The sequence below is a fragment of the Natator depressus genome, chromosome 7 (genome assembly GCF_965152275.1).
Source record: "Natator depressus isolate rNatDep1 chromosome 7, rNatDep2.hap1, whole genome shotgun sequence".
Lineage (NCBI taxonomy): Eukaryota > Metazoa > Chordata > Testudines > Cheloniidae > Natator > Natator depressus.
Window position 1 is genome coordinate 51,015,854 of NC_134240.1, and position 26,392 is coordinate 51,042,245.

The window sequence follows — 26,392 nt, forward strand, 5'->3', positions numbered from 1 at the left end:
CTCTCCTCTCGGAGCCAGTGACCTATGGACAGCCATGTTCTGTTGCCATTTGAACAGCGATTTAACCAGCACCGCTAAGTAACCTGGGAGTGAGTCTTAGCAGGGCCAGTGCCCACCCCACCTTCCTGCCAATATCAGCGCCTCCTGATGTAAGTGTGGGTTTGTCAGTAGGACCCTGCTGGGATCTGCCAGTGTGCCCAGTTAGTGTGAACACAGTATGCAGTGCACATGCACAGAGGCTTTAAGAGGCCACATACCCACAGGGTGCGGGCCAACATTTCACTAGAATCCCAAAGAGGAAGGAAATTCAGAGCGAGGGAAGAGCTGAAGAGCTCTGGTTTCTGTGTTGGACACCAGGGGCCAAAGCAGGTGACTCTCAGAATGAGCAAATGCAGTTCAGAGATCCTCCCCTCCCCCTTAACACAGAGTCCAGGGCACAAGGAGCAATGCAGCCTGCCTGCACAGATCAACACAGAGAGCTGCCCTCTCCAAGGCAGCCTTTCCACATTCAAGACTGGGGCGTGCTTGGTACTGCATGGCAGAGGTGTGGCACCCTGGCTCAAAGCCAGGTGCCCACATAGCCCTGGGGAAAGGCTGAGCAGCTCTGCCTTGAAAGCCCTGCAGTCCACGGATGCCACATCAGAGGGGCCCACGAGGTGTTTCCATTCTACTTACCCCTCCTCGGTCTTTGTTGTTCAGAAGCAGCTTCAGGATCTGAACCTGGAGTTCCTCCACCACTGAGAAAGGGACACACAAGTCAGCCATCAGACGAAGTGCCCTGAGAGCTCGGAGCCCATTCACCCCCATACCATGGGCAGAGATTGCCTGAGACTGCTCCCCAGGAGTCAGGAAGGCATGCTCAGGCCAGCACGGCACCGCGTCCATGGCTGCTGGGCCCTCTCGGCCTGGCCCCCGGCTCCCACTGCACAGCCATGGGAACGCTGAGCAGCTCGGCACACATGGGCCCACAACTGGCTCCTGGCTGCCAAGGCCACTTGAAGGCAGCTCAGATACCTGTCCTGTGACAGTGTGAGTGCATTTCACCACACAGCTCTACAAGGCGCTGGTCCCCCAGCAGCAACCCCCTCACAGACCTTCAATGCGTTTTTTGAGCCGCTGGCAGCCTCTGTCGTATGCCCGCCGGCGCAGCCTCTCCTCGGCACTCTCCTCCTTTACCTCCTTGTTCTCTTTGCCCTGGGGTGAGTGGGTGGGAATTGGTTGACAATTAACCCCAGCCCAGGACCAGCACACCAAGCCCAGCACCACAGAGGGAGAGCGACTGGCCTGACAACTGGCTGCCAAGCTAGGAGCCCTCCCTGCAGTGTCACAGGTCCCTCAGGGGACATGGGAGCCAGAAAGGAGCCACACTGCCCAGAGCGACTTCCCTGCCACAGCGCCAGACCTCTGAGGGGTGGAGAGCAACTAGACAATCCCGCAGAATTGCAACGGCAACTTGGGAAGGAAGCCCTGCCCCCTACCCTCCTGCAAGGCATACCTGCCCCCACCGCGCAGCAGCACGCAACCCAGGTCAGACTGTGATGGATGGCAGTGGAGGGGCTGGGAGCTCTTGGCGCACAGAGGACGCAGCACAGATCTGCCAGTTCTTGTGTGAGCACAGCCTGGGGGTTTCCCCTGCCTACCCAGGTAGTGGGCTGCACCCCAAAGTGTCAAGGGGTCAGCAAGCGAACAGGGCTGCCACCCTCTGCAGTCCTCTCCAACGTTCTTCAGACACTGAACTAGGTGCCTACAAGCAGCTGCCAGCCCCACAGCTCAGTGCTGCTGAGTCACACTGGGCTGGGAGAAGGAAGCAGTAGCTGCCTTGTTAGAGCCCTGCTTTTAGTGCCTTGTCCCCCAGAGCGACCCAGCTCTGTCTTCCCCCCGGTGCCCACGAAAAACCAGTCCTTCCCCAGGAGCCCCCAAGCCTCATCTCCCCCTGCACCCACTCCCAGGAACAGCCCCGAACCCAACCCCCCGCCCCCAACCCCTCACAGTACAAGATCCCTCACAGTTCAACCCCAACCCCCGACACACACCTTCCTAAAAGCAATTCTCCATTCCCGAAACCAATTAAAGTCAGTCACTCAAGCCACCCCCCACCCCTGAAACCAACCAAAGTGGGAAGCAAGGAGGGGAGCCCCTAAGCCCTATTGGGAGCTCCATCTCCTGGGAGCCTCAGCTGCCCCTCCCCACTGAAGGCTCCAGGGCTCAGCTCCTGCTCTCTCCCTCCCCCCTTCCTGTCACTGGAGCTACAGCTTGAAGGCTGCTTCACTCCTTTGCCCCGCCTGGGAACAAAATAAGGAGCTATCAGGGAGTTTTTCAACACACCCCTCCACTCCCTGGCCTCGGAGTGTCCCACTACACCAGCCTCGGCCCCCCCAGGTGCCCCACGCACAACAGTAGTTAATCTCTCTCTCTCCAGCTCAAGGTGCTTTTGACACATCATCCACATATCAGACTCATCCAAGCCCACCCCACTTCACCCCAGCAGACAGACACCCCACCCAGCTTGTCCCCAGCAGCTGGGGACAGCAGCCAGCAGCTCAGTCACTGTGAGCTATTTTAACCTCCATAGAGAACGCCCTGCCAGCATCCCGCTGGGGCTCCTGTTCAAGCGCCTCTGTCGATCGCAGCTGCACGCCAGGAGAGAGAGGCAGCTCTCGGAGCTAACAGCCCCCAGTCCCTACATAGAAGCCAGTCAGCAACCAGTGCAACTCCTTGGCACAGGGTCACAGCAAGGTACTCACTGCCCTTCACCCCAGAGACAGCAGGGGCTAGTGGGCAGTGCTGGACCTTCCTGCCCAAACCTCCCCCTCCTCCTGCCCATCACTCAGACCCGTAACCAAGTCGCTCGCTGACTCCACCCTCTCACTGGACTCAGCATTCAGGCCGTGTCCAAGCCCTGATGCTTCCTCTCCACCCTCAGCTACACCCAGGGTATTGCTCCTTGGTGCTGCCACCTCCTCCTGGCCGGCTCTGGCACCTCACTCCCCTGGGCTCCACGTAGAGCAGGCAGCTCAGTCACCTTCCCAGCTCACTGCTCTGCCCCCTCAGCCCTTCTGAGCCCTGAACGCCTCATTCACCTCCGCATCCGACACAGCACACCACATCCCTAGCAGTGTACAGGGGCTTCAACCTGCCTCCACCCACCAACATCCCCAGACTTCATCACCCATCTGTCAGCTCCTCCCACGCCTCACAGAGACCCCAGAAGAGCCCAGCCAGCCACTGCTTTTACCCCCTAAAAACCGCACCTTCCATGTCTCCATCCCGCTGTGGTGCTGCAAGAACCGGCCTGGGGGTGCCACTCAGTAGGGGTGGTGCTGTGACTCTCCCTCGCTCCCCTGCCCCCAACCTGGTTAGATCTTTCAAACAAAGGCCCAACTACAAACTGGACCATCCCTACCATGCCCAAGTGACTCAGGCAACTCTCCAGCCCCAGCGCCTCGCTCATCTGTGCCTGGCAGACTGAGCTCTCCAGACAGTGACCATGTCTGTACAGCGCTGGCACAATGGGCCCCAGAAGGGCCCTGAGGTGCTGCCAGAACGTAACTGTCAATAACAGTTGAACAACCTGGGACCCAGAAACTGGGTTCTATCCCCCAGGTCTGCCATGCTGTCACTAGGCCAGTCCCTGGCTCTGTCAAATGAGAGGATACCAACCTTCGGTGTCAAGTGCTCTGATCCATGGAGGAGGATGGCTACCCATCATTCTGACTCTGCACCCTTGGACACCACACTCCAGCAGTCTGGTCTGGAGGGGACAGAGGTCCCCACATAGAAAGAAATGGCCACAACCTCCTGATAAAACACAGCTGAAAACCCATCCCAGTCGGCACAGCTACCTGGCTACCTAACCCAGCCTCAAAGCACAAGCGTGTCCCAGAAGGAAGCAGCTATGCCTTTCCCAGCCTGCCACCATCACGCCTGGCATGTTATTGCACACCTCTTTGGTGAAGCGGTTTGGCCACCAGGTGGTGGGGATGAGCTCCTGCAGGCCAGCCTCCTCCACACGCAGGGGGCTTTTGATGTAGAAGAACACCACCGAGCGGAGTACGTCGAAGCTGTGCAGGAGTTAAGGGACAAGCTCAGCTGGGAGCACACACAGGAGGTCAGCCATACAAAGAGCCACAGGGGAGGGAAAAGAAACCCCACCGCTAAGATGGGGTTAGAGGTTAGGCACCTTTCCAAACAAACTCTTGAATCCATCTTCATGGGGTGCTTGGAAACTGGGGGGGATCCCACCAAAACGGACAGGCTGGGTGCCTGGGGGGCTGATTGCTGTGAAAGCTGCTTTGGTGAATTCTCTGTTGTTTCACTCCAGGAGTCAGCCAAGGGATATGGAGTGAGGGATTTGCACAGAGAAGCAGGGCACAGAACAGGAGAAAGAACCCAACAGGATGCAGCACAGTCTAGAGAGCTCCCCTCCCTTCCTCAAAAGGGAGGTTCCATGGAGAATGGTACCAGCCATTCCTGCAGATACAAGAGGCCCCCAGAACATGGGGCACCCAGGGAGAGAAAACTGACTGCATCTTCTAGGGGGTATGTTGGAACGGGAGTAAATGCAAAGGATACAGGACATTATTGAGCAGATATTTCCTGGACTTCTCGTGCTTCAGGACTGCAATGGTGAGCCGGAGGTAGTGGATCTGGAGAAGAGAGGTAGAACAGAGTCAACAGGAAAAGCTATATCCCAGGGAAGCGACCAGGGTTCAGTTACCTATACAAGTACAGCCGGAACAAAGAGCTGCCATGTTTCAAGTCAGCAATTCAAGAGACTGACTGAGCTCTCTGAGTCTATTTGGCTTAACAGAGACACGGTTCAGGGATGACTTGGGAAACAAATATTTAACAATATGTTCTTCAATCTAGCCACGAAAGGTAAGATCTAGTGACTGGAAATTGAAGCTAGATAAATTCAGACCGGAAATAAAGAGTAAATTTTTAACAGTGAGGGTAATTAACCATTGGAACAATTTACCAAGGGCTGTGCTGGATTTTCCATCACTGGCAATTTTTGAATCAAAAGGGGAAGTTACTTACCTGTAACAGGAGGTTTTTTGAGATGGATGGTCCCTGTCTGTATTCCACTGAGGGCAATGCGCATCTCGAAGAACCCCCAGTTACAAGTAGCCTCCCATTCTTCAAGTATTGGTCCCTATTGTATTCAGCTGAGGGGGATTAACAAGCAGTATGTAGGTAGGAGGAGGGTGCAAGGAAGATGATGGAATTGTGGAATGGAGGGCCGCCATGCCGAAAGAGGCATCCGTCACAGAATCATGTATGATGGCAGACAGAGAAGAAAAGGTGGGTACCAAACTCCACATGACTCCCTTACATATATCCGTGATGGGGCATGTCATGGAGCGCTGCAGCACCTAATGCCTGCACTCTTGTGAAATGGGCCCCATCCCACCCGCTGGGGACCGTCCCGATAATTGATAACAGCGCGTAATGCACCCTGAGACCCACTTCGAGAGTCTCTGGCACGACACAGCCTCCTCTTCAATTCTCTCTGATATGGCAACAAATAGTCTGGGAGACTTCTGGAATGGCTTTGTCCTTCGCAGGTAAATGGCCAGGGCCCTACGTAAATCGAGGGAGTGGAGTCGTCATTCTGCACTGGAGGCGTGTGGTTTGGTTGAGGTGGACATGGAAAACCAGCTTTGGTAGGAACCTGAAATGCAGGCACAGTGAGACCTTGTCCTTATGGAATGTGCTGAAAGTGGGGTTTGCCAGCATAGCCCCGCACCCCAGTTCATTAACCCTCCTTGCAGAGATAATGGTGATCAGAAAGACAACTTCCATAAAATGAAGAGAAAGGGGGCAGGAGGCCAAAGGTTCAAAGAGGAAGTTCATTAATGATGGGAGGACTAAATTGAGGAGCAACAGCCTGGATGGGTGGGTATTTGCATACAAGGCCCTTCCAGAACCTGGCAGTTAAGGGGTGGGTGAAGACAGAATGTCCATCCATGGGAGGGTAGAAGGCACTAATGGCTGCTACATGCATTTTGATGGAGTTGAGAATGAGCATCGAGGTCTTTAGAGAGAGCAGATAGTCTAATAGCATGAGGATGCCCATAGCCTCTGGGGCAAGACCTCTATGTTGGGCCCAGGTAATGAAACGAGCCCATTTGGCCTGATAGGACTGCCTTGTAGACTCCTTTCTGCTATTGGACAGAATTTCTCAGACCGCCTGCAAGCATTTCTGTATTACCGGAGACGTCCATCCAAATACCATGCTGTCAGGTGGAGTGCCCTCGGATCAGGGTGTCTGAGTCTGCAGTTGTGTTGTGTGAGTAGTTGCAGGAACATTGGGAGTGGGAGTGATGGACACTTTGACATGCGGAGAAGACGAGGAAACCAGAACTGGTGAGGCCAATATGGGGTGATCAGGATGATCATCACCCCCTCCCGTCTGAGACTGTGTAGAATGCGTGGCAGGAGCAACAATGGAAGGAAGGCATAGTTGATCTGGTCTGACCAGTTGACGATCAGGGTGTCCTCCTGCAAGTGGGTGCCGAGTCCTCCCCTCGAACAATACTGAATGCACTTGGTATTGGTGTGAGATGCAAAGAGGTCTCTGACGGGTTCCCCAGTGGCCAAAGATGTCTGTGACTATCACATTGTATAAACTCCCATTCGTGTTCAGTCGCAAAGTTCCTGCTGAGAGCATCGGCAAGTACATTCTGGGTTCCTGGTAGATAGCCTGCCAACAGGAGGATATGATGTGAAATGCATCATTTCCAGAGGCTTCCACACACAGTGCTGGGGACCGTGCGCCTCCTTGCTTGTTTATGTAGTAAACCTCAGTGGCGTTGTCTGATATAAGAAGAACAGATAGCTGTTAAGGACACGTGGGATGCCTTGTGTACCATACAAAGTTCAAAGATGTTGATGTGCACCGTGGTTTCCTGAACAGTCCAAGTGCCTTGCGTCATGTGGTATCCCATGTGGGCACCCCAGCCTTCGAGCGACACATCTGTTATAATTGCAATGCTTGGCAAGGACAGAAGAAAGAGCATTCTGGAGCAAACATGGAATGGGTTTGTCCACCATCAGAGGGAAGAGAGCACTTCCAGTGGAACTGTGAGGGTGGTATCCCTGGACTGGCGCATGGGGGAGTAGACTCCCTGTAGCCAGAGCTGGAGACAGCGGAACCACAGATGAGTGAAGGGAATGACACATGTGTACACTGCCATCTGACGGAGGAGGGAAAGGCAAGTTCTGGCTGATATCGAAGGGCTGGAGGTCACTAAGGTGATCAGGTTCAGTAAGCCCAGGAACCTGTCTTTAGGCAGATAAGCACATGCGGAGGTCACATCGATGCGTGATCCTATGAATTCTAGGGATTGTTGATTTTTCGACGTGGATGCTCACTTCTAGGGAGGAGAAGCTGGGACACTGATGCTCTAGTTTCTGTTCTGAACCTCCCCGTCAGCAGCCAATTGTCTAGGTAAGGGAAGACAAGGATTCCTCGTGGTCAGAGGTAAGCTGCTAACACAGAGAAAACCTTTCTGAAGACTCAGGAGGAAATGATAAGTCCAAATGGGCGAACTCTATATTGAAAGTGCCGAGGACCCACCATGAACCTCAGGAATTGTCTGTGGGTTGCGTGTATGTTGATATGGAAGTAGGCATCCTGCATATCGAGAGTCATAAACCACATTCCCTCGTTAGAAAAAGGTATGATTGCCAAAAGCATGACCATGCGGAACTTTGGTTTCCAAATGTATCCGTTGAGGCATCGGAGATCCAAGATTGGTCTCCATCCTCCCGTCTTCCTGGGTACAAAGAAATAGTTGGAGTAGAACCCTGTGCCTTGGAGAGGTGTAGGGACTGGCTCCACAGCTCCTCTTTGCAGGAGGGAGTCCACCTCTACGGCAAGAAAACTGCCATGAGAATGATCCTTGGAGCAGAAGCGGGGTAGGGGAAGTGGGGGAGGTAGCATCATAACTTGATAGTGTAGCTGCACCAAAAGACATTCAGAACCCACCTATCCATTGTAATCCCGCTCCACACTGGCAGAAAGAGTTTGAGACTGCCCCCAAAACGAGTGACTGGCAAGGCCAATGCGTGCAATGTGGTTGATGGGTCTCTGGTCATAATCAGAAATATTGTTTACATGCAGACTGAGTGTGTTGTAAGGAGAAGTGCATTGTCAGAACAGATGGATGGGGTCTGTGGACCTTAGGGCATTTCTGTGGAGGTTTGTAGGCCTGTTGGTGGTAGAATTGGGGAGTTCTGTAACATTGTGTGGCGGTGGGCAATAAGGCTTTCACTTTGATGCTGACGTGTAAATGCCTAATGATCACAAGGTGGCTTTAGAATCTTTCTGCGAGTGCAAGGAGTCATCCATCTTTTGATTAAACAGGTGTGATTCATCAAAAGGGACATTTTTGATCGTGTTCTGCACTTCTCTAGGGAAACCTGAGGAGTGGAACCAGGATTCCCTCCTCATGACGATTCCAGTTGCCAAAATGCACGAGGATGTGTCTGCTGAATCAACCATGACCTGAAGTATGGACTTAGCTACCAACCTGCCTTCCTCTAGACTAGCTCAGTGTGACGGGAATTGGTCACAGAGATCCCCTTGGGATTGTCGCCTGAGATGTTGAAATTACCTCTGAGCCCATTTTCCCAGCCAGCTTGGGACTCCAGAACCCTGGCTCATTGAATCAGACATGCTAGCCTGCTGCAACACAAACCCAGGGTCTGGGCCATGCCCCCAAAACTGCAGACTTTAACTAAAAACAGCTCAGCAGGTTACCGGTCTCCAGCACCCAGACACCCAGCTTCCAACGGGATCCAAACCCCAAATAAATCCATTTTGCTCTATATAAAGCTTATACAGAGTAAATTCATAATTGTCCACCCTCTATAACACTGATAGAGAGATATGCACAGCTGTTTGCTCCCCCAGGTATTAATCATTTACTCTGGGCTTACTAATAAACAAACGTGATTTTATTAAGTATAAAAAGTAGGATTTAAGTGGTTTCAAGTAATAACAGCCAGGACAAAGTAAGTCACAAAGCAAAACAAAACAAAAACACACAAGTCTAAGCCTAATACATTAAGAAACTGATTACAGGTAATATCTCACCCTCAAAGATGTTCCAATAAGCTTCTTTCACAGACTAAACTCCTTCCTAGTATGGGCCCAATCCTTTCCCCGGTACAGTCTTTGTTAGATCCAGCAGACATCTCAGGTGGTAAGCAGGGCTTTTTTTCCATGACTGGCAGCCCCTTTTGTCCTGCTCCACCCCCTTTTATAGCTTTGGCACAAGGCGGAAATCTTTTGTCTGTGATTGTCCCCACCCCCACCTCATCAATGGAAAAGTACAAGGATTAAGATGGATTGCAGCATCATGTGTCTCCATTCTTCCTGGGTTGCCCCACACGTACACAGGAAGGTTTGCAGGTAAATTAACCATTTACAACCAATTGTCTAGGTCAATGGGAGCCATCAAGATTCTAAACCACCATTAATGGCCCACACTTTGCATAATTACAATAGGACCTCAGTCATACTTCATATTTCTAGTTTCAGATACAAGAATGATACATGGATACAAATAGGAGGAATATATTAAGTAGTTTATAACCTTTATTATACCTTACAAGAGACTTTTGCATAAAGCATATTCCAGTTACATCATATTCACATATTTCCATATAACATATGGAGTGCAACATCACACTCGGAATTTAGCATGATCCTGTGCTCATGACCATATCCATGCTTGGGCCACTCCAAAGGCGCATTCAGCCAACAGCATGGACAAGCCCCTGTCCAGAGAAAGGAGCAGCACAGCCTGGCAGGCAAAACACCCTCTCCCCCCTTCTACTCAATGAAGGACAGGATGGAATGGGTTACCTAGGGAGATGGTAGAATCTCCATCCTTAGAGGTTTTTAAGGCCTCCAGCTTGACAAAGCCCTGGCTGGGATGATTTAGTTGGTGTTGAATCATAGAATCATAGAATATCAGGGTTGGAAGGGACCCCAGAAGGTCATCTAGTCCAACCCCCTGCTCGAAGCAGGACCAATTCCCAGTTAAATCATCCCAGCCAGGGCTTTGTCAAGCCTGACCTTAAAAACCTCTAAGGAAGGAGATTCTACCACCCCCCTAGGTAACGCATTCCAGTGTTTCACCACCCTCTTAGTGAAAAAGTTTTTCCTAATATCCAATCTAAACCTCCCCCATTGCAACTTGAGACCATTACTCCTCGTTCTGTCATCTGCTACCATTGAGAACAGTCTAGAGCCATCCTCTTTGGAACCCCCTTTCAGGTAGTTGAAAGCAGCTATCAAATCCCCCCTCATTCTTCTCTTCTGCAGACTAAACAATCCCAGCTCCCTCAGCCTCTCTTCATAAGTCATGTGCTCTAGACCCCTAATCATTTTTGTTGCCCTTCGCTGGACTCTCTCCAATTTATCCACATCCTTCTTGTAGTGTGGGGCCCAAAACTGGACACAGTACTCCAGATGAGGCCTCACCAGTGTCGAATAGAGGGGAACGATCACGTCCCTCGATCTGCTCGCTATGCCCCTACTTATACATCCCAAAATGCCATTGGCCTTCTTGGCAACAAGGGCACACTGTTGACTCATATCCAGCTTCTCGTCCACTGTCACCCCTAGGTCCTTTTCTGCAGAACTGCTGCCTAGCCATTCGGTCCCTAGTCTGTAGCGGTGTAGTTGGTCCTGCTTTGAGCAGGGGGTTGGACTAGATGACCTCCTGAAGTCTCTTCCAACCCTAATCTTCCATGTGTCTATGGTGATACAGGAGAATCCTCCCATGCCGAACAAGACAGTTCCTAAGGCAAATATTGGGGCCACAAGCCCCAGTATGGCCAACCTGGTTAATCCTGGGTACCACCACTGCAACATCAGGGAGTCGGGTACCAGTGGCTCCTGGACTGAGGTAAGCGAGGGAATTGTCACAGTGCCATCTGTAGCCAATGATTTTATTTGATTTTGTGCTGTGTGATGTTAGGATTATAGAAGTACAAGATTGATCAGTAGTTAGAAGGGATAAATATGTATTAGGTGTCTAAGTAAGGAGGGCTGAAATGCAAGGCCTACAGGCGGAGGCCTGTAAGACTTTAGCATAGCCATTTTAGGCCTTAGAGTTAAGAAATGCTTGACATAAGTGACCAAAGGGTAACCCGATGCCATAAAATTACAGGAATAGATGTGCCAAGAGGTGATATTGTGAAAAATTAGCCTTAAGAGTAATTTTAGATCACAAAATGTTCTAGAGGCACATTTTTTCCCTTAATCACAGGATACAGGTTGTGCATCAATGTTAATAAGAATAAAGGGAACTATATACAACCTACAGAAAATGGGGTACGATATTCTGAGGGGGACACAATATAAATAAGGAAAAAGAGGGTTGACACTTTCATGCACATGCACAGGGTATGAGATATAGTGAGAATCACATCATAAAAGAGGGTGTCCAGACTGGGAAAAATTGAGCTCCCTATGAGAAAACTCCAGCAGGAATCATCCCTCTACTGATGCTCAATCAATAAGAAACCCACCAGACCCTAACACTGTCTAGGAGGATGTGAGTAGGACTGCAGCTATAATTTGTGCATGGATATATTTAGGATTTATATATGCTTGGATAGCCATAACTTTGCTGGTAACTATAAAAAAAAACGATAAAAGATATTGGACATTGTTCTTGTGACTGTACAGGTTACTTTCCTTGGTCTTCATATATTCCTAGAAGCTCTAGATCTAAAACAAGTGGCAGAGGTAACTCTGTTGAACTTGAGCCACCAGAACAGAACCGACAGTGGTGTCATACATCACTAAATTTACTTTGAATAACATAAAAGGCTACACGTCGAAACCATCTGATAGTCATGCTTTCAGAACAGAAGCAGCAGGCCATGCGTAATGTCCAGATCCTCAGACTCGGAGGGAGAATCAGAATCTCGCACCAACAGTAGTGCCAAAGGAGCTAACAGAATGGGGTGTGTTACATGACCACTGCCAGAAGGTGGCAGATCCGATGCACAGGATGGAGCTCCCTTGGTAGAGTACCAGAGAGTGTAGAGATGTCATCCTTTCCAGGGTGAACAGTTCATGAGGCCCAGGAGCATCTCCGAGTCTCCCCAGAGTCAGGAGTACCAGGTCTATGGATGGGACTGGAGCTGGTAACAGGCCTTGTCTCAGGATCAGCATCACTGGAACTGATGCCAGGGTGTGGGGGGGTCTATAACTGGTACCGGTGGATCTGGCGAACAATGCAGTCTTTGGTCGGTCTTGTGGGCCTTGGAGCACAGTGCTCCCCCTTGGCCGGAACTCATGGATGGCAGGGTCTTTCTTAGATCTGGAGGGAGATTTACTGTCATACTTATGTGCATGCTTCCATGATTCATGGCTAGGCCCCACTGCGGAGTCAGTAATATTGGTACCAGTGACATTGGATTGGGGCTCCATGGTAAGAAGTACACTCATGGATTATTCAGGCAGGTGTATGACGGGGGGAAGGGTGTTGGGGGGCTTGTTCCCCAGCCAGGATCCAACTGCGGCCCTGTGGCAACCTCCATGAGGTGCTTAAGGCAAAGGGCTCTGCCTTCCCATGTGCGGCAGGGAAGGAGAGACCGATCCTACACCTGGCCATGGTGTGGGCGTCCCCCAAACAGTACAGACAGTGTTGGTGCTCATCATTCAGGGAGAACAAACAAGGGTAGGAAGTGCAGACTTTGAATCATGGCCTCTCAGTCATAATCCAATACCCAGACCCGGGTGCTGGGTGGGGAGGATCGTTTGGCAGCAGAGACCAAAGTGGCGTCCCAAAAGAAAATTACTACCGAAAACCATGGAAGATCCTGACTTCGTTCAGTACCCAGATGCAGATGCTGGGGGCGGGGGGGTGCGCGGGATTGGGCAGAAAACCACTGGAGCGGCATCCCCCATCCTTAGCTCTACAAAACTTTGAGAAACAAAACTACTACAAGTTTCAGAGTAGCAGCCATGTTAGTCTGTATCCGCAAAAAGAAAAGGAGTACTTGTGGCACCTTAGAGACTAACAAATTTATTTGAGCATAAGCTTTCGTGAGCTACAGCTCACTTCATCAGATGCATGCAGTGGAAAATACAGTGGGGAGATTTTATACACAAAGAGAACATGAAACAATGGATGCTACCATACACACTGTAATGAGAGTGATCAGGTAAGGTGAGCTATTACCAGCAGGAGAGAAGAAAAAAAAAACAAAAACCTTTTGTAGTGATAATCAAGGTGGGCCATTTCCAGCAGTTGACAAGAACGTGTGAGGAACGGGGGGAAATAAATATGGGGAAATAGTTTTACTTTGTGTAATGACACATCCACTCCCCGTCTTTATTCAAGCCTAAATTAATGGTGTCCAGTTTGCAAATTAATTCCAATTCAGCAGTTTCTCATTGGAGTCTGTTTTTGAAGGTTTTTTGTTGAAGAATTGCCACTTTTAGGTCTGTAATCGAGTGACCAGAGAGACTGAAGTGTTCTCCAACTGGTTTTTGAATGTTATTGACGTCCGATTGTCCGTCATTCTTGACGTCCGATTTGTGTCCATTTATTCTTTTACGTAGAGACTGTCCGGTTTGGCCAATGTACATGGCAGAGGGACATTGCTGGCACATGATGGCATACATCACATTGGTAGATGTGCAGGTGAACTAGTCTCTGATAGTGTGGCTGATGTGATTAGGCCCTATGATGGTGTCCCCTGAATAGATATGTGGACACAGTTGGCAACGGGCTTTGTTGCAAGGATAGGTTCCTGGGTTAGCGTTTTTGTTGTCTGGTGTGTGGTTGCTGGTGAGTATTTGCTTCAGTTTGGGGGGCTGTCTGTAAGCAAGGACTGACCTGTCTCCCAAAATCTGAGAGAGAGTGAGGGATCATCCTTCAGGATAGGTTGTAGATTGCTGATGATGCGCTGGAGAGGTTTGAGTTGGGGCCTGAAGGTGACGGCTAGTGGCTTTCTGTTACTTTCTTTGTTGGGCCTGTCCTGTAGTAGGTGACTTCTGGGTATTCTTCTGGCTCTGTCAATCTGTTTCTTTACTTCAGCAGGTGGGTATTGTAGTTGTAAGAACGCTTGATAGAAATATTGTAGTTGTTTGTCTCTGTCTGAGGGGTTGGAGCAAATGCGGTTGTATCAAAGAGCCTGGCTGTAGACAATGGATCATGTGGTGTGGTCTGGATGAAAGCTGAAGGCATGTAGGTAAGTATAGTGGTCAGTAGGTTTCCGGTATAGGGTGGTGTTTGTGTGACCATCGCTTATTAGCGCTGTAGTGTCCAGGAAGTGGATCTCTTGTGTGGACTGGTCCAGGCTGAGGTTGATAGTGGGATGGAAATTGTTGAAATCATGGTGGAATTCCTCCAAGGTCTTCTTTTCCATGGTCCAGATGATGAAGATGGCATCAATGTAGCGCAAGCAGAGTAGGGGGCATTACGGGACGAGAGCTGAGGAAGCGTTGTTCTAAGTCAGCCATAAAAATGTTGGCATACTGTGCGGCCATGCAGGTACCCATAGCAGTGCCGCTGATTTGAAGGTATACATTGTCCTCAAATGTGAAATAATTATGGGTGAGGACAAAGTCACAAAGTTCAGCCACCAGGTTTACCGTGACATTATCAGGGATAGTGTTCCTGACGGCTTGTAGTCCATCTTTGTGTGGAATGTTGGTGTAGAGCACTTCTACATCCACAGTGGCCAGGATGGTGTTTTCAGGAAGATCACCGATGGATTGTAGTTTCCTCAGGAAGTCAGTGGTGTCTCGAAGATAGCTGGGAGTGCTGGTAGCGTAGGGCCTGAGGAGGGAGTCTATATAACCAGACAATCCTGCTGTCAGGCTGTCAATGCCTGAGATGATGGGGCGCCCAGGATTTCCAGGTTTATGGATCTTGGGTAGCAGATAGAATACCCCTGGTCGGGGTTCCAGGGATGTGTCTGTGTGGATTTGTTCTTGTGCTTTTTTAGGGAGTTTCTTGAGCAGATGTTGTCATTTCTTTTGGTAACCCTCAGTGGGATCAGAGGGCAATGGCTTGTAGAATGTGGTGTTGGAGAGCTGCCTAGCAGCCTCTTGTTCATATTCCGAACTATTCATGACGACAGCACCTCCTTTGTCAGCCTTTTTGATTATGATGTCAAAGTTGTTTCTGAGGCTGTGGATGGCATTGTGTTCCGCATGGCTGAGGTTACGGGGCAAGTGATGCTGCTTTTCCACAATTTCAGCCCGTGCACGTCGGCGGAAGCACTCTATTTAGAAGTCCAGTCTGTTGTTTCGACCTTCAGGAGGAGTCCACCCGGAATCCTTCTTTTTGTAGTGTTGGTAAGAAGGTCTCTGTGGTTTAGTATGTTGTTCAGAGATGCGTTGGAAATATTCCTTGAGTCGGAGACGTCGAAAATAGGATTCTATGTCACCACAGAACTGTATCATGTTTGTGGGGGGTGGAGGGGCAGAAGGAGAGGCCCCGAGATAGCCCAGCAGAAGAATCTGTCCTAAGAGTATAGCTGGATAGATTAACATTATTGCTGGGTGGGTTAAAGGAACCACTGTTGTGGCCCCTTGTGGCATGTAGTAGTTTAGTTAGTTTTGTGTCCTTTTTCTTTTGTAGAGAAGCAAAGTGCGTGTTGTAAATGGCTTGTCTAGTTTTTGTAAAGTCCAGCCACGAGGAAGTTTGTGTAGAAGGTTGGTTTTTTATGAGAGTATCCAGTTTTGAAAGCTCATTCCTAATCTTTCCCTGTTTGCTGTATAGGATGTTGATCACAACCTTAAAATTCCTAAATAAAGAATAAAAACAATTTTCTAGGAAATGCGTCACCAAGGACAAGAAGACAGCAGAGACTCCAACTCAGACTATGCAGCAGTAAGAAGAAACTGAAGATGCAGTCAGTCCACCCCGCCCTTTATTGCCTTGGGCAAAACCACAAGGCAACACAGAGACACATGCGTGAACTGACAAACACTACCACTTTGAAAAGTTCTGGCTCCGGGAGCACACGTATTACCCTCAATGGAATGCAGTAGGGACCATCACTCAAATGGTTTAGATGTTTTTCTGAAAGACCTGCGTTAAGTGTTATTTTGGGGCAGGTCTCTAGCCCATGTTATACAGGAAGTCAGCCTAGACGAGCACAGTGGTCCCTTCTGGTGCAGAAATCTATCTGTGACTCCAGACTACTCCTGCGTTGGGACACGTGAAGCCAGGGAAGGATGAATCCTTGGCTAGTCATTGTTCTCAGACACTCTCAGGTACCACTCACCTGTAAGCCCAGGTCTGGGATGATGGGAGAGAACCTGTAAGCCCGCAGCAGGGACATCAGCAGCTGCTTGAGGCATTCATGCACCTCATAATCCTAAGAGTAAGAGAAAGAGAAACACTCAACAGAAATCGACATCTGGGGGGATGTGGAGAGGGCTGGATGGTGTCTGTTCATTTCAGAAATGACCCATCAGGACCACAAGAGGCCCCCCCCACCACTTGCCACTGCTGCAGTCCAGCACTCTGCCTCTACAGCAGCATCAGCAGTAGAGAGCAACAGCTGTCAAATACCAATCACCAGAGTGAGCACTGAGACAAGCCATCTCCTAGATAAAATGTGGCCCAGGTTCTGTTGGCGTAGAGCCCAGAAAGCCAATGCAGCTCCCTGGGTCTATACCAGACCAAAAGGAGAACCTGCTCCTCTAGGTACCTCTCAGGCCTTCATCCTGCCAGGGATTCTGATTTCACTCCTGGAGGACAGCAATAAGAGAGAGGGAGAGAGAGGGAGGCAAGGGACAATCTGTCACCTGAGCTATGGGCCAGCAAGTCTCCAGAACACGCTTGGGGAGATTTCACTGCAGCATCTGACCCACGGTGCTGAGGGCTAGTAGCAGCCATCTGCTAACCAGGTGCAACCACAGGGGTGGGCAATACCCTGGAACTCCTGCAAGCCTGACCCCAGCTACCCAAAAGATTCTCTTCCCTACAGCTCCTGGAGCAGGTAGATTAGCCGCCAGGCTGCTTCTGCCAGTTTTGGGTTTAGACCCCCCAGGGTACTCGCAGAAGGGGGTTCCCAGGAGATGCCTGCCAAAGCCCAGCTCTGACACTTCCCAGGAAGGGGCACAACCTCCTGGCCTCGCTGAGCCTGGGGCAGAGGATGGGTTGTATTTCTTTAACCCTACTAAGAGGGCAATGGTGCAACACTAGTTGCCACTGCAGCCAATACAATGTCATGGTCTCTAACATTTCCCAGGTAGCCCCTGGCTGCTCCACTGAAAAGAACTTGATAATTACAGAAGTATTACTAAATAGTGGTTATTTTCAAAGAGTTTTAATCAAGAGTAAGAGTTTTACTGTCACACAAGCAGGAAGTTAAATAAATTAACATCAGAGTTTATTTACAGTTAGGGAAGCTAGAAAAGTCTGATTCAAAAATCGCTTTTCAGAGATCAGTGTTAGGATATAGATGTTCAGGCCTGTCTGTAAAGGCCTATACTTTAAGAATTTAGGTGTATTCTTATCACTTGGCTAGTTATAAGCTGGGAAGTTATATAGCCATAAGCTGGGAAGCGAACGGTCATATCCTCACATTCCAAACTAGTCACATTGAAATAAGGTGCTATTGGGCTGTTAGGAATACAATCCTGTCCTGATAGTGCCTATCACCTCCAGACAAAGGGAAGTGCCTAGAAAATGTAAAAGGAAACTTAGTTTGATAGCATCCTGTCTGGCAAGAACTCACTTATCAATAGCTGGGATGTGAAATCCTCACTTCTGTATTGTTTTGTCATTATAGTTCCCACTTTGCTATTGTTTGTCTGTATAATCTCTGTCTGGTTCTGTGATTGTTCCTGTCTGCTGTATAATTAATTTTGCTGGGTGTAAACTAATTAAGATGGTGGGATATAATTGGGTACATAATCATGTTACAATATGTTAGGATTGGTTAGTTAAATTTCAGGAACGTGATTGGTTAAGGTATAGCAAAGCAGAAGTCAAGTTTTATTATGTAGTCTGCAGTCAATCAGGAAGTGGGGGGGGGGTGGGCATGCGGGTGGGGGAAATGGGAACAGGGAATGGGGCTGGGGAAATTGGAATCATGTTTGGCTAAGGGCAGGAATGGGAACAGGGACACAGGTGTAAGGCTCTGTGGTGTCAGAGCTGGGAAGGAGGATACTAAGGAAGGAAACTGGAATCATGCTTGCTGGAAGTTCACCCCAATAAACATCAAATTGTTTGCACCTTTGGACTTCGGGTATTGTTGCTCTCTGTTCATGCGAGAAGGACCAGGGAAGTGAGTGGGTGAAGGAATAAGCCCCCTAACAATCAGGAATACCGAACTCCTTCCTCCTCCCTTCCCAGCTCCCCAGTAGCAGCTCAGCCTTTCCCTCTCCACAAGGGACAGTTGTTAACACTGAAAGGACCTGGTCACTGGGTTCTGGGTGGGAGCAGAAGCTCACTATGACCAGCAATTTCTAATTATAAATCTAGTTCTTCCCAGCCCCCTCCCTGCAGTCACTGCAGCCAGGGCCTGGCATGCCGAGAACAGCCAGTGCCAGGGCACCAGATGCTGGTACTGCATTCTTAAGGGACTGCAGCTGGCAGGCAAAGCTGCTTTGGGAGATGGTGGCAAGAAACCAACTCAGCTGTTAAGCCATGCCACTGCAGGGTGCACACAACCGAGATCCTGACACCTGCCCATTGTCACAGAGAACCAAGGGGATGCAGAGTGAAAGAGGGGGAAGTGCCTGAGCAACTCACCTCCATGAGAAGCCACATGAGATCCAGTAGCTGCTGGATGAGAGGATGTGCTTCCACAGCCCCTCCCCGCTCCAGAATGCTCAGCAGGAAGTGCATGAGCACATCATCTACCAGGTACACTTTGCACTGCAAACAGAAAGCCTGTGGTCAGCAGCTCTAGCCAGCAGCAGCAGAGAATGGGTTCTCAGCACTACATGGAGGGTCTAGGCCCAGGTGGAAAGCTGTAGACTTGCTGGGAGCCAGCGTCAGGTAGGAACGGTGACTTACTGCTGCCCATGGGATGTTCCTGTTACTGCAGACTGAAGATGACACATCTGGCAGCAATGCCCGGCTCGGTGCTAGGAACAGCCCAACCCACTCCAGGAGTACACGGAAACTGTACCGTTTCTGACAAGTGCCAGGCAAAAATGGGCCACAATAGATGTGAAAGCAAGAAAGCAGAGCCCATGAAGAGCCTGACTGCCAAACTCAGGGTACAAAGGGTTCCAAAAGAGTGCGTCCTGCAGCCCACTAACCCCCTGCAATGCAGCGCCAATCTCACCCCTACCACCACCACTCTGCAATTTACTGACCAAACAGAAAGCACGCACCCTGGTGTGAACAAAGCCTCCGCACTTGCTCTGCAACATCACTCCCTCAGTCAGGCTGCAAGGGGAGCTGCCACCCCATGGGAGAGGGGCTATTCGCGACTTGGGACTACCTGACAACTCTAGGCTTGTGAATTCTCCAATACCGGAGCGTGTCACCCCTTCTGCCTGAGCAGGCAGCTGTGAAAACCAAGGAGGAGTTGTGGGTCCCCCTCCCTGCAAGCACTGTGGGGGAGCACACGCACGTCCAGCAGCCAGCACTCACCATGAGAGGTGCAAAGTGGTTAAAGATGTGCGTCAGGGTGATCAGCACTGTGGGCTCTCCTTGTAGCTGCCACGTTGATGTGTCCTTCTCCACCAACTTCCCCTCCTGCAACACCAATCCCAGGAGACATAAGGCTCTGAGCCACCTCAATCCTGCCTGCAGCTCCATCTTCAGACGCATGCATGCTGGAGAGAGAGGGCAGCACTCCCTGCCTCTGCAGAGAGGACAGCAGTACAGGAGATGTCCCTGAAGGATGCCCAAAGGCATGCACATCCCCCCGCCACACAAGGCTTTCACCAGGGACGCCATTACAGAACTCAGCATCCCAAACGCCACAGTGCCTGAAACAGCCTTTTCGGGGCAGGGAGCTCTAGCTCAGCCAGGCCCGACATCAGATGTCAGGCAAACCCCCTTCCATAAACCTGCATCCCCAGAACAGCCTGACAGTGCACGTGGTTAGAAACTGAAAGGCATGTTACTACGCTGCTATATGAAATCCCCACCCCATTCGTTTTCTCCATACCCCCCTACCCCTGAAGTGCATTTTCCCTCCTCTCCCACCATCCACGTTCAGATGAGGCGAGAGAGAGGCCTGCAGGCCTGAGGCTCAACTCCCAGCACCGGAAGGAATTTTTTTACAGACAGCTGTGGGGGTGCCAGGAGTGCTCGGATCCCACCAGGCAGTACTGGCTCAGCGGCTGCATCTCTAGGTGCTGCCTGCTACAGCTGGGCGCCAGGCCCACAGTTATGTTTGTTGCACCCTCTGTCGCACTCTGTCACTCAGCTGTTGGGGAAGGGAACAATCAGGAGGCAGTGGGTGGAATACAGGCATAGGGATGTATATGAGTTCATTACCTCTCAGATGCTAGGACAAGAGAGGGCACAAGAATTTAAAGGGGTGGTGATGAGAGAGCACTGGCTTTTCCTGTCATGCCATGGGATATGCTCAGCTCTTTGAGTTACTGCATGTGTGGATCCCACTCAGTGTCCATGTGCCCAGCACAGGAGCTCAGAATGTTTTCACCAGCAGTGTCCAAGGAGGGTGGTACACACACCCTGCATGGCCTCATCCCCATTCCCCTGAGGTCATTAAGGGCACAGCAACCCCAGTTGCCACTCGGTAACTTCTAACCATCTCAGGCAGGAAGTGGGAACAACTGTGTCGCTCCCTAGTAATCTTGTTACGTAGTCATTAGACCAGCAGTTGGTAGTTAATTCTAAGTAATAGTTTGGTCGCAAATAGCATGCTTCTGTTTCAGTTAGCTTGTCAACAGTAGGGTTAAAAAAGCAGCGGCTTATGGAGTAGCAGAGGCGTCATTCCTCTGACCATTGCCAGCAGCAGCGATGAAGTAAGGGTGGCATGGTATTCCCAGCCTTACTTGTGTGCTGTTGCTGGCGCCGTGGCAGTACTGCCTTCAGAGCTGGGTGCCAGGCTAGCAGCCGTCCCTCCCCGGCCACCCAGCTCTGACTGCAGCAGAGAAGTAAGGATAGCAATACCGCAAACCCCTTCCCCGTCCCCCAATCACCTTACAACCCCCTTTTGGGTCAAGACCTCCAGTTTGAGAAATGCTGAGAAAGGGGCTTTCCACATGTATATTTTGCCGTTTTAAAATACATATTCATGGTTTGTTACAACACTGTGAAATTTAAGATTCAAATATCTGAAACCATGAAATTCAAGATTTTTAAAATGCTATGACAGTGAAATTTACCAGAATGGACCGCGAATTTGGTAGGGTCCTACCTATAGTAGAGAGCAGCATATCTGCAGTCAGTGCTCCTGCATCAGCCTGGATGAACTGCATTAATGACACTTTCAGCTGTGGCCCCTGGCCACGCTATCGCTCAGCTGCAATGCTTCTCTGTCTAGCTCTCCCACAGAACCTGACAGCTCCCTGCCGCAACATGCTGGGAAATGGTGAAAGGCACTACAGAGCTCCGGGGAATCATGTGAGAAGTCACACCCTAACAGCCCTTTGGAAAAAAAATCACCGAAGGAGCTGTGGTGCATGCCCTAACCACCCGAGAGCCAACCTGCTGCTAAACTGCCTGGCTGAACTAGGACAGCGGGGGGGGGATGGGTTAGACTTAGGATGACAGAAGCGGGGTCACGAGTAGGGAGGGGAGATGGGCTAGGCTGCCATGCTTTGGAGTGAACTAGGATAGTCGGAAATGGGGGATGAGCAAAGCCACCATGCATTGCGGTGAACAAGGATTGGGGGGGGATGGGCTAAGCCACCATGTGCAGGGGTGAACTGGAACTTTAACACACACCAGCACATGCCCTGGTTAAGCTGCACATTTCACAGAGCAGTTTAGACAAGAGTTTAGAATATGATTAGTGCTCTTTTCCTTCTCCCTACATGCAGGGCAGAATGGCCTTAGATACCATAAGGCACTGTCACTACAGAAACCAAGAGTACCCAAGATGCAGACTGAGTCGAGCACCCACAGATCCAGAGATTCCAAGGCCAGAGGGACCACTGTGCTCATCTAGTCTGATCTCCTGTGTAACCCAGGCCAAAAACCTGCCCCACAATAATTCCTAGAGCAGAGCTTTTAGAAAACTATCTAGCCTAGATTGTAAAATTGTCAGTGATGGAGAATCCACCACAACCCTTGGTACATTGTTCCAATGATTGGTTACCCTCGCTGTTAAAGTTTACACCTTATTTCCAGTCTGAATTTCTCTAGGTTCAGCTTCCAGCCATTGGCTCATGTTAGACCTTTTTCTGCTAGACTGAGGAATCCATTATCCAATATTTGCTCTCCAGTTGCTACTTATACCCTGTAATCAAGTCTGAATGGACCGACCTATTTGAGTCTCACTATAAGGCAGGTTTTCCAATCCTTTAATCATTCTTGGGGCTCTTCTCTGACCCCTCTCCAATTTATCAACATCCTTCTTGAATTGTGGACACCAGAACTGGACACAGGACTCCCACAGTGGTCACACCAGTGCCAAATCCAGAGATAAAATAACCTCTCTGCTCCTACTGGAGATTCACCCATTTATGCATCCAAGAATCACATTACCCCTTCTGGCTGCAGCATCGCACTGGGAATTCATGTTCAGCTGATTATTCACCATGACCCTCAAATCTTTTGCAATATCACTGCTTCCCTGAATAGTCCCCTGTCCTGTAAGCTTGACCTCCCCTTGCTTTGCAGAGAGTGCAGCACTTGTATCCAGCACTGGTCAAGCAAGAGCACACCAAGAAACTCCCCCTTCTGACCTACATTCTTGTAGCTCCCAGCTGTATACTTTTACACTTATCTGGGTCAGAACACAGTGTTTGCTTGCACCCAGTTTACCAAGCCATCCAGTTGACTCTGTGCCAGTGACCTGTTGCGACAAAATGGGAATTGTCCATAACATTGTATGGATGATGTGCATGCCAGGGACTTACCTGACTAGAGCTTGCTAGCCAGTGGGTGCAGAAGGGTTAAAATGCTCCTGGGATGAAGCAGAAGACGTGAAGTTTTTGGAATACCTGTCTGGGGTGGGATGAATGGGCCATTAAAGACAGTATGAAAGCGACCCATCTCAATGGAGGGTCCAAAAGACAAACGGGAACGCCACTGGCCAGGCCATTCACACCTAGTAACCACCAACCAGAAGGAAGATTCCCCCTCCACACACACCTCTCTGCTGGGAAGCAGAGAGTTGCAAAACAATGGGGAAAGGTGGCAGGGAGCTATGTTAAGAGCTGGCCTTTGGAGAGACAAACAGCTCTCACCTGGAATAACTGCAAGGTCTGAGGCTTTTTTCTGCAGCCACGAGCCAAGAAGCAGAAAGTCACATCTTCACATTTCATCTAAATTACATTAAAACAATGAAATATCGGGCAGTTAAGAAGGCGATCCTGTCCTAATAGTACTAACCACCACCAGATAAAGAAACAGATTTTCAGATGCTTAAAGAAAACAGTTTGATAGTTGCGATTATTAAATCTATACTTCTATTGTTTGGCCTTTATGGTCCCTGTTTCTCTATTGTTTATCTGTAAGGTTTCTGTCTGGTTCTTTGATTTTTTTTCCTGTCTGTTGCATAATTAATTTTACAAGATTTAAATCAATTAAGGTGGTGGGGTATGATTGGGTAAAGAATTATTTTGCAATATTAGGATTGGTCAAAGAATTATCTTGTAATATTTAAGTAAAATGATTGGTTAAGCTACAGCTAAGCAGGACTCAAATTTCACAATATAAACTGGGTTTCAAAAGGAAGCTCCTGGGAACCAACTCCAGGACACAGCCCAAGATCAGAGCTGCCAACATCCTGCAAGCTATATCACGCAGAAGCTGGAGTCCCCAGATGACCTGATCCTGACTGGCCACCAGGAAAAGTTCATCTGCCTTATTAGGAGCGTTGAGCATTGTATTCTTAGCGTGTGCATTCTGTTCTGGTGATTGTTAATATATAGAGGTTAAGGATATTACTCTGTAAGGCTCTTTCACCGGTAAAAGGTCCCATAAGCCCACAGAAGGTTACATCCTGAGCCCTAGGAACAGGGTATGTGTGGGTGCCTTAATTAAGAGGGTTATGCCTTGAGCCCTAGGAACAGGGTAAATGAGGGTGCCCTAGAGTGTGTGGGTGACATGACAAACAAAACAGAAATAAAAGACAGAGACAACATGCATTCTGTGGGCAGCTTGACTGGGTAGAGCCCTAGCTTTCAGCCATATGGACTGTCCAAACGTTGGTTTCCCTCTACTGGCATCAGGACTTTCATATTCTGTAGGCCAGATGACTACTAAAGCGTTACCTTGTTTTTGAAAAGGTTGTCTAGTGTCTCTGCAAATACCTACGGCAAGCACTGCTATTGCTGGGGGCAGACAGCTCAATTTCAGAGTTGTGAACCTGCCCTGTTGAACTGTGTGGACCATTGATGTTTGGCACATTAAAGGGTCACTCCAGGCTGGGGCACAGACCAAACCCTGTGAATCTGACGTACCTGTCCTCTTCATTATTTACTACTCCCCCAATCTGCCTGCACTTCCTATCCCAACAGGTTCTAACTGAGCAAGTTTCTAAACTAGGTGAGATAGGAAAGATTTGTGGTGTGCTTTCAATCATGACTGGGGCTAGATCCAAGTCTTGCCCTCCATGGGAAAGCAGAAGGCCAAGCCCACCAAGTGATAAAGCAAGTGTTTCCAGCCTGGGTAATGATGAGGCAGCCTCATAAGAAGCAGTCTCTAGCTACCCTCAGCAACGGTGATTTTCATCTCCCTCTCTTGCCTGATGCTGGATGCCAGGGATGAGACTACAGATTCCCTAAGATGTGTCCAAACTGCTGCCATAAGGGGCATGTCAAAAATTGGACTAGTGGATTTGGATCCTGGGATCGAGTGAGAGTTAAATATGCAAACCAGTTTCACATAGTTGCAAAAATAAATTCTGTGGTTATGACTACACAAGCTATAAATTCTAGTCTCCCTTAGTGGATAGCATTGATGGGAACTCTCGCTGCTGAAAGCTGTGATACAAGAAATATTTTGTTGGTGAGAGACAACCTTTTGAGCTTCACATAGCTTCTTTAAGTCTGGAAAAGGTAACCAGAGTATCACAACTAAATACAAACTGGGACAGATTGTTAAAGCATAAGAGATTAACACACTGCAAGAAACTATTTAAAATGAACAGGGCAATTAACAACCTTGCAGTCATGGGAAAAAGGAGGATTACAAGGTTACAAACTGTTGTAATAAGCCATAAAGCCAGGCTCACTGGTGAGCCCATGATTTTTAGGCCATGTCTATGCTACACAAGATACAATGGCATAAAGCCACCGCAGTTAGTGTATTGTTTGTGCATGTGCATACTTGGTTCCTTGTGTCAGCGCTAAGCATACTCACCAGGAGTGTTGTGTCAAGGCACAATGTGATGCACCATGGGCAGGTATCCCAGTGTGCAATCCACCGCTGTCTAGCGGTGTCTTTTGGGAAGTTTTGGCAATGCATACTGGGGCAGAAAAGAGTCGTGCAGGGATGACTGCAAACAAGGGGTTAACTTCGCAGCTTGCAACTGTCTCCACCAGATAATGTCATCTATATCCCAAAATTTTTGCATTTGTTTTAAAAATCCCATGAACCTATGCAGCCCTCCTCGCTGTCCGCCATCTGACAGCAGTGTGGAGTCTGCCCAGCTCTGCACTATTGTCGTAAGCATTGCACGTACAGGATGCACTATCCTCTGGCATTTCCAGAACCACAAAACCACCAAATCAGTGGAGAACATGCTGATTTCTTGGAGGATGGATTGCCAATTCAAGGTGGTAGGTGGAGTTCACAGAGGAGCCGCAGATGATGGAGCGCTGTTTCTGGGCCCAAGGAATGAGCACTGCCTGATGGGATATCACCACCATGCAGGCTTGGGATGAGAAGGAGTGGCTGGAGAGCATTGAAAGGTGCTACCTGGCCCTGCTGTTTGGGTGTCTCTTAGGAACTGCATGCTGCTTCATGCACATTTTATTAATTTTGCAGCACTTGCTGCACATTTGATTATTACAGTATTTGTCACTGATCCGACAAGTTGTGTCCCACTGTACAGTAACAAGTGGGTGCTTTCAGAACTGCTAGGCAGGCTGTAAGCATATGTTGTGAACTAATGAAGATGAATTATTTTCCAGACAGGATTTTATTCAGTCAGAAACCCAGGGCAAAGAAATCTGTACCATTTAAAACCAAATACACTAAAAACTTAATAAATTAATGGAACAAAACTTAAGGGGAAAGAACACTGAGGTCCATTTTACCCACACCTACAGCAACCGAGGCTCTCA

At 49.3% G+C, this 26,392-nt stretch overlaps 1 protein-coding gene across 4 annotated transcripts in view; it reads right to left on the reverse strand.

The window, feature by feature from the left end:
- Positions 1-26,392, reverse strand: part of RNF123 (ring finger protein 123) — a 159,734-nt gene that overhangs the window by 92,071 nt on the left and 41,271 nt on the right. For all 4 annotated transcript variants that reach the window (XR_012640259.1, XM_074958387.1, XM_074958386.1 and 1 more), the window contains exons 12-18: positions 19,608-19,712; positions 18,756-18,881; positions 16,276-16,368; positions 4,573-4,646; positions 3,944-4,061; positions 1,095-1,194; positions 676-737 (exon numbers count right to left, since the gene is read on the reverse strand). Coding sequence is in view for 3 of the 4 variants with exons in the window: in XM_074958387.1 (XP_074814488.1) it covers positions 676-737; positions 1,095-1,194; positions 3,944-4,061; positions 4,573-4,646; positions 16,276-16,368; positions 18,756-18,881; positions 19,608-19,712 (678 nt within the window). In the remaining variant the exon portion in view is untranslated. The remainder of the gene's footprint in view (positions 1-675; positions 738-1,094; positions 1,195-3,943; positions 4,062-4,572; positions 4,647-16,275; positions 16,369-18,755; positions 18,882-19,607; positions 19,713-26,392) is intronic.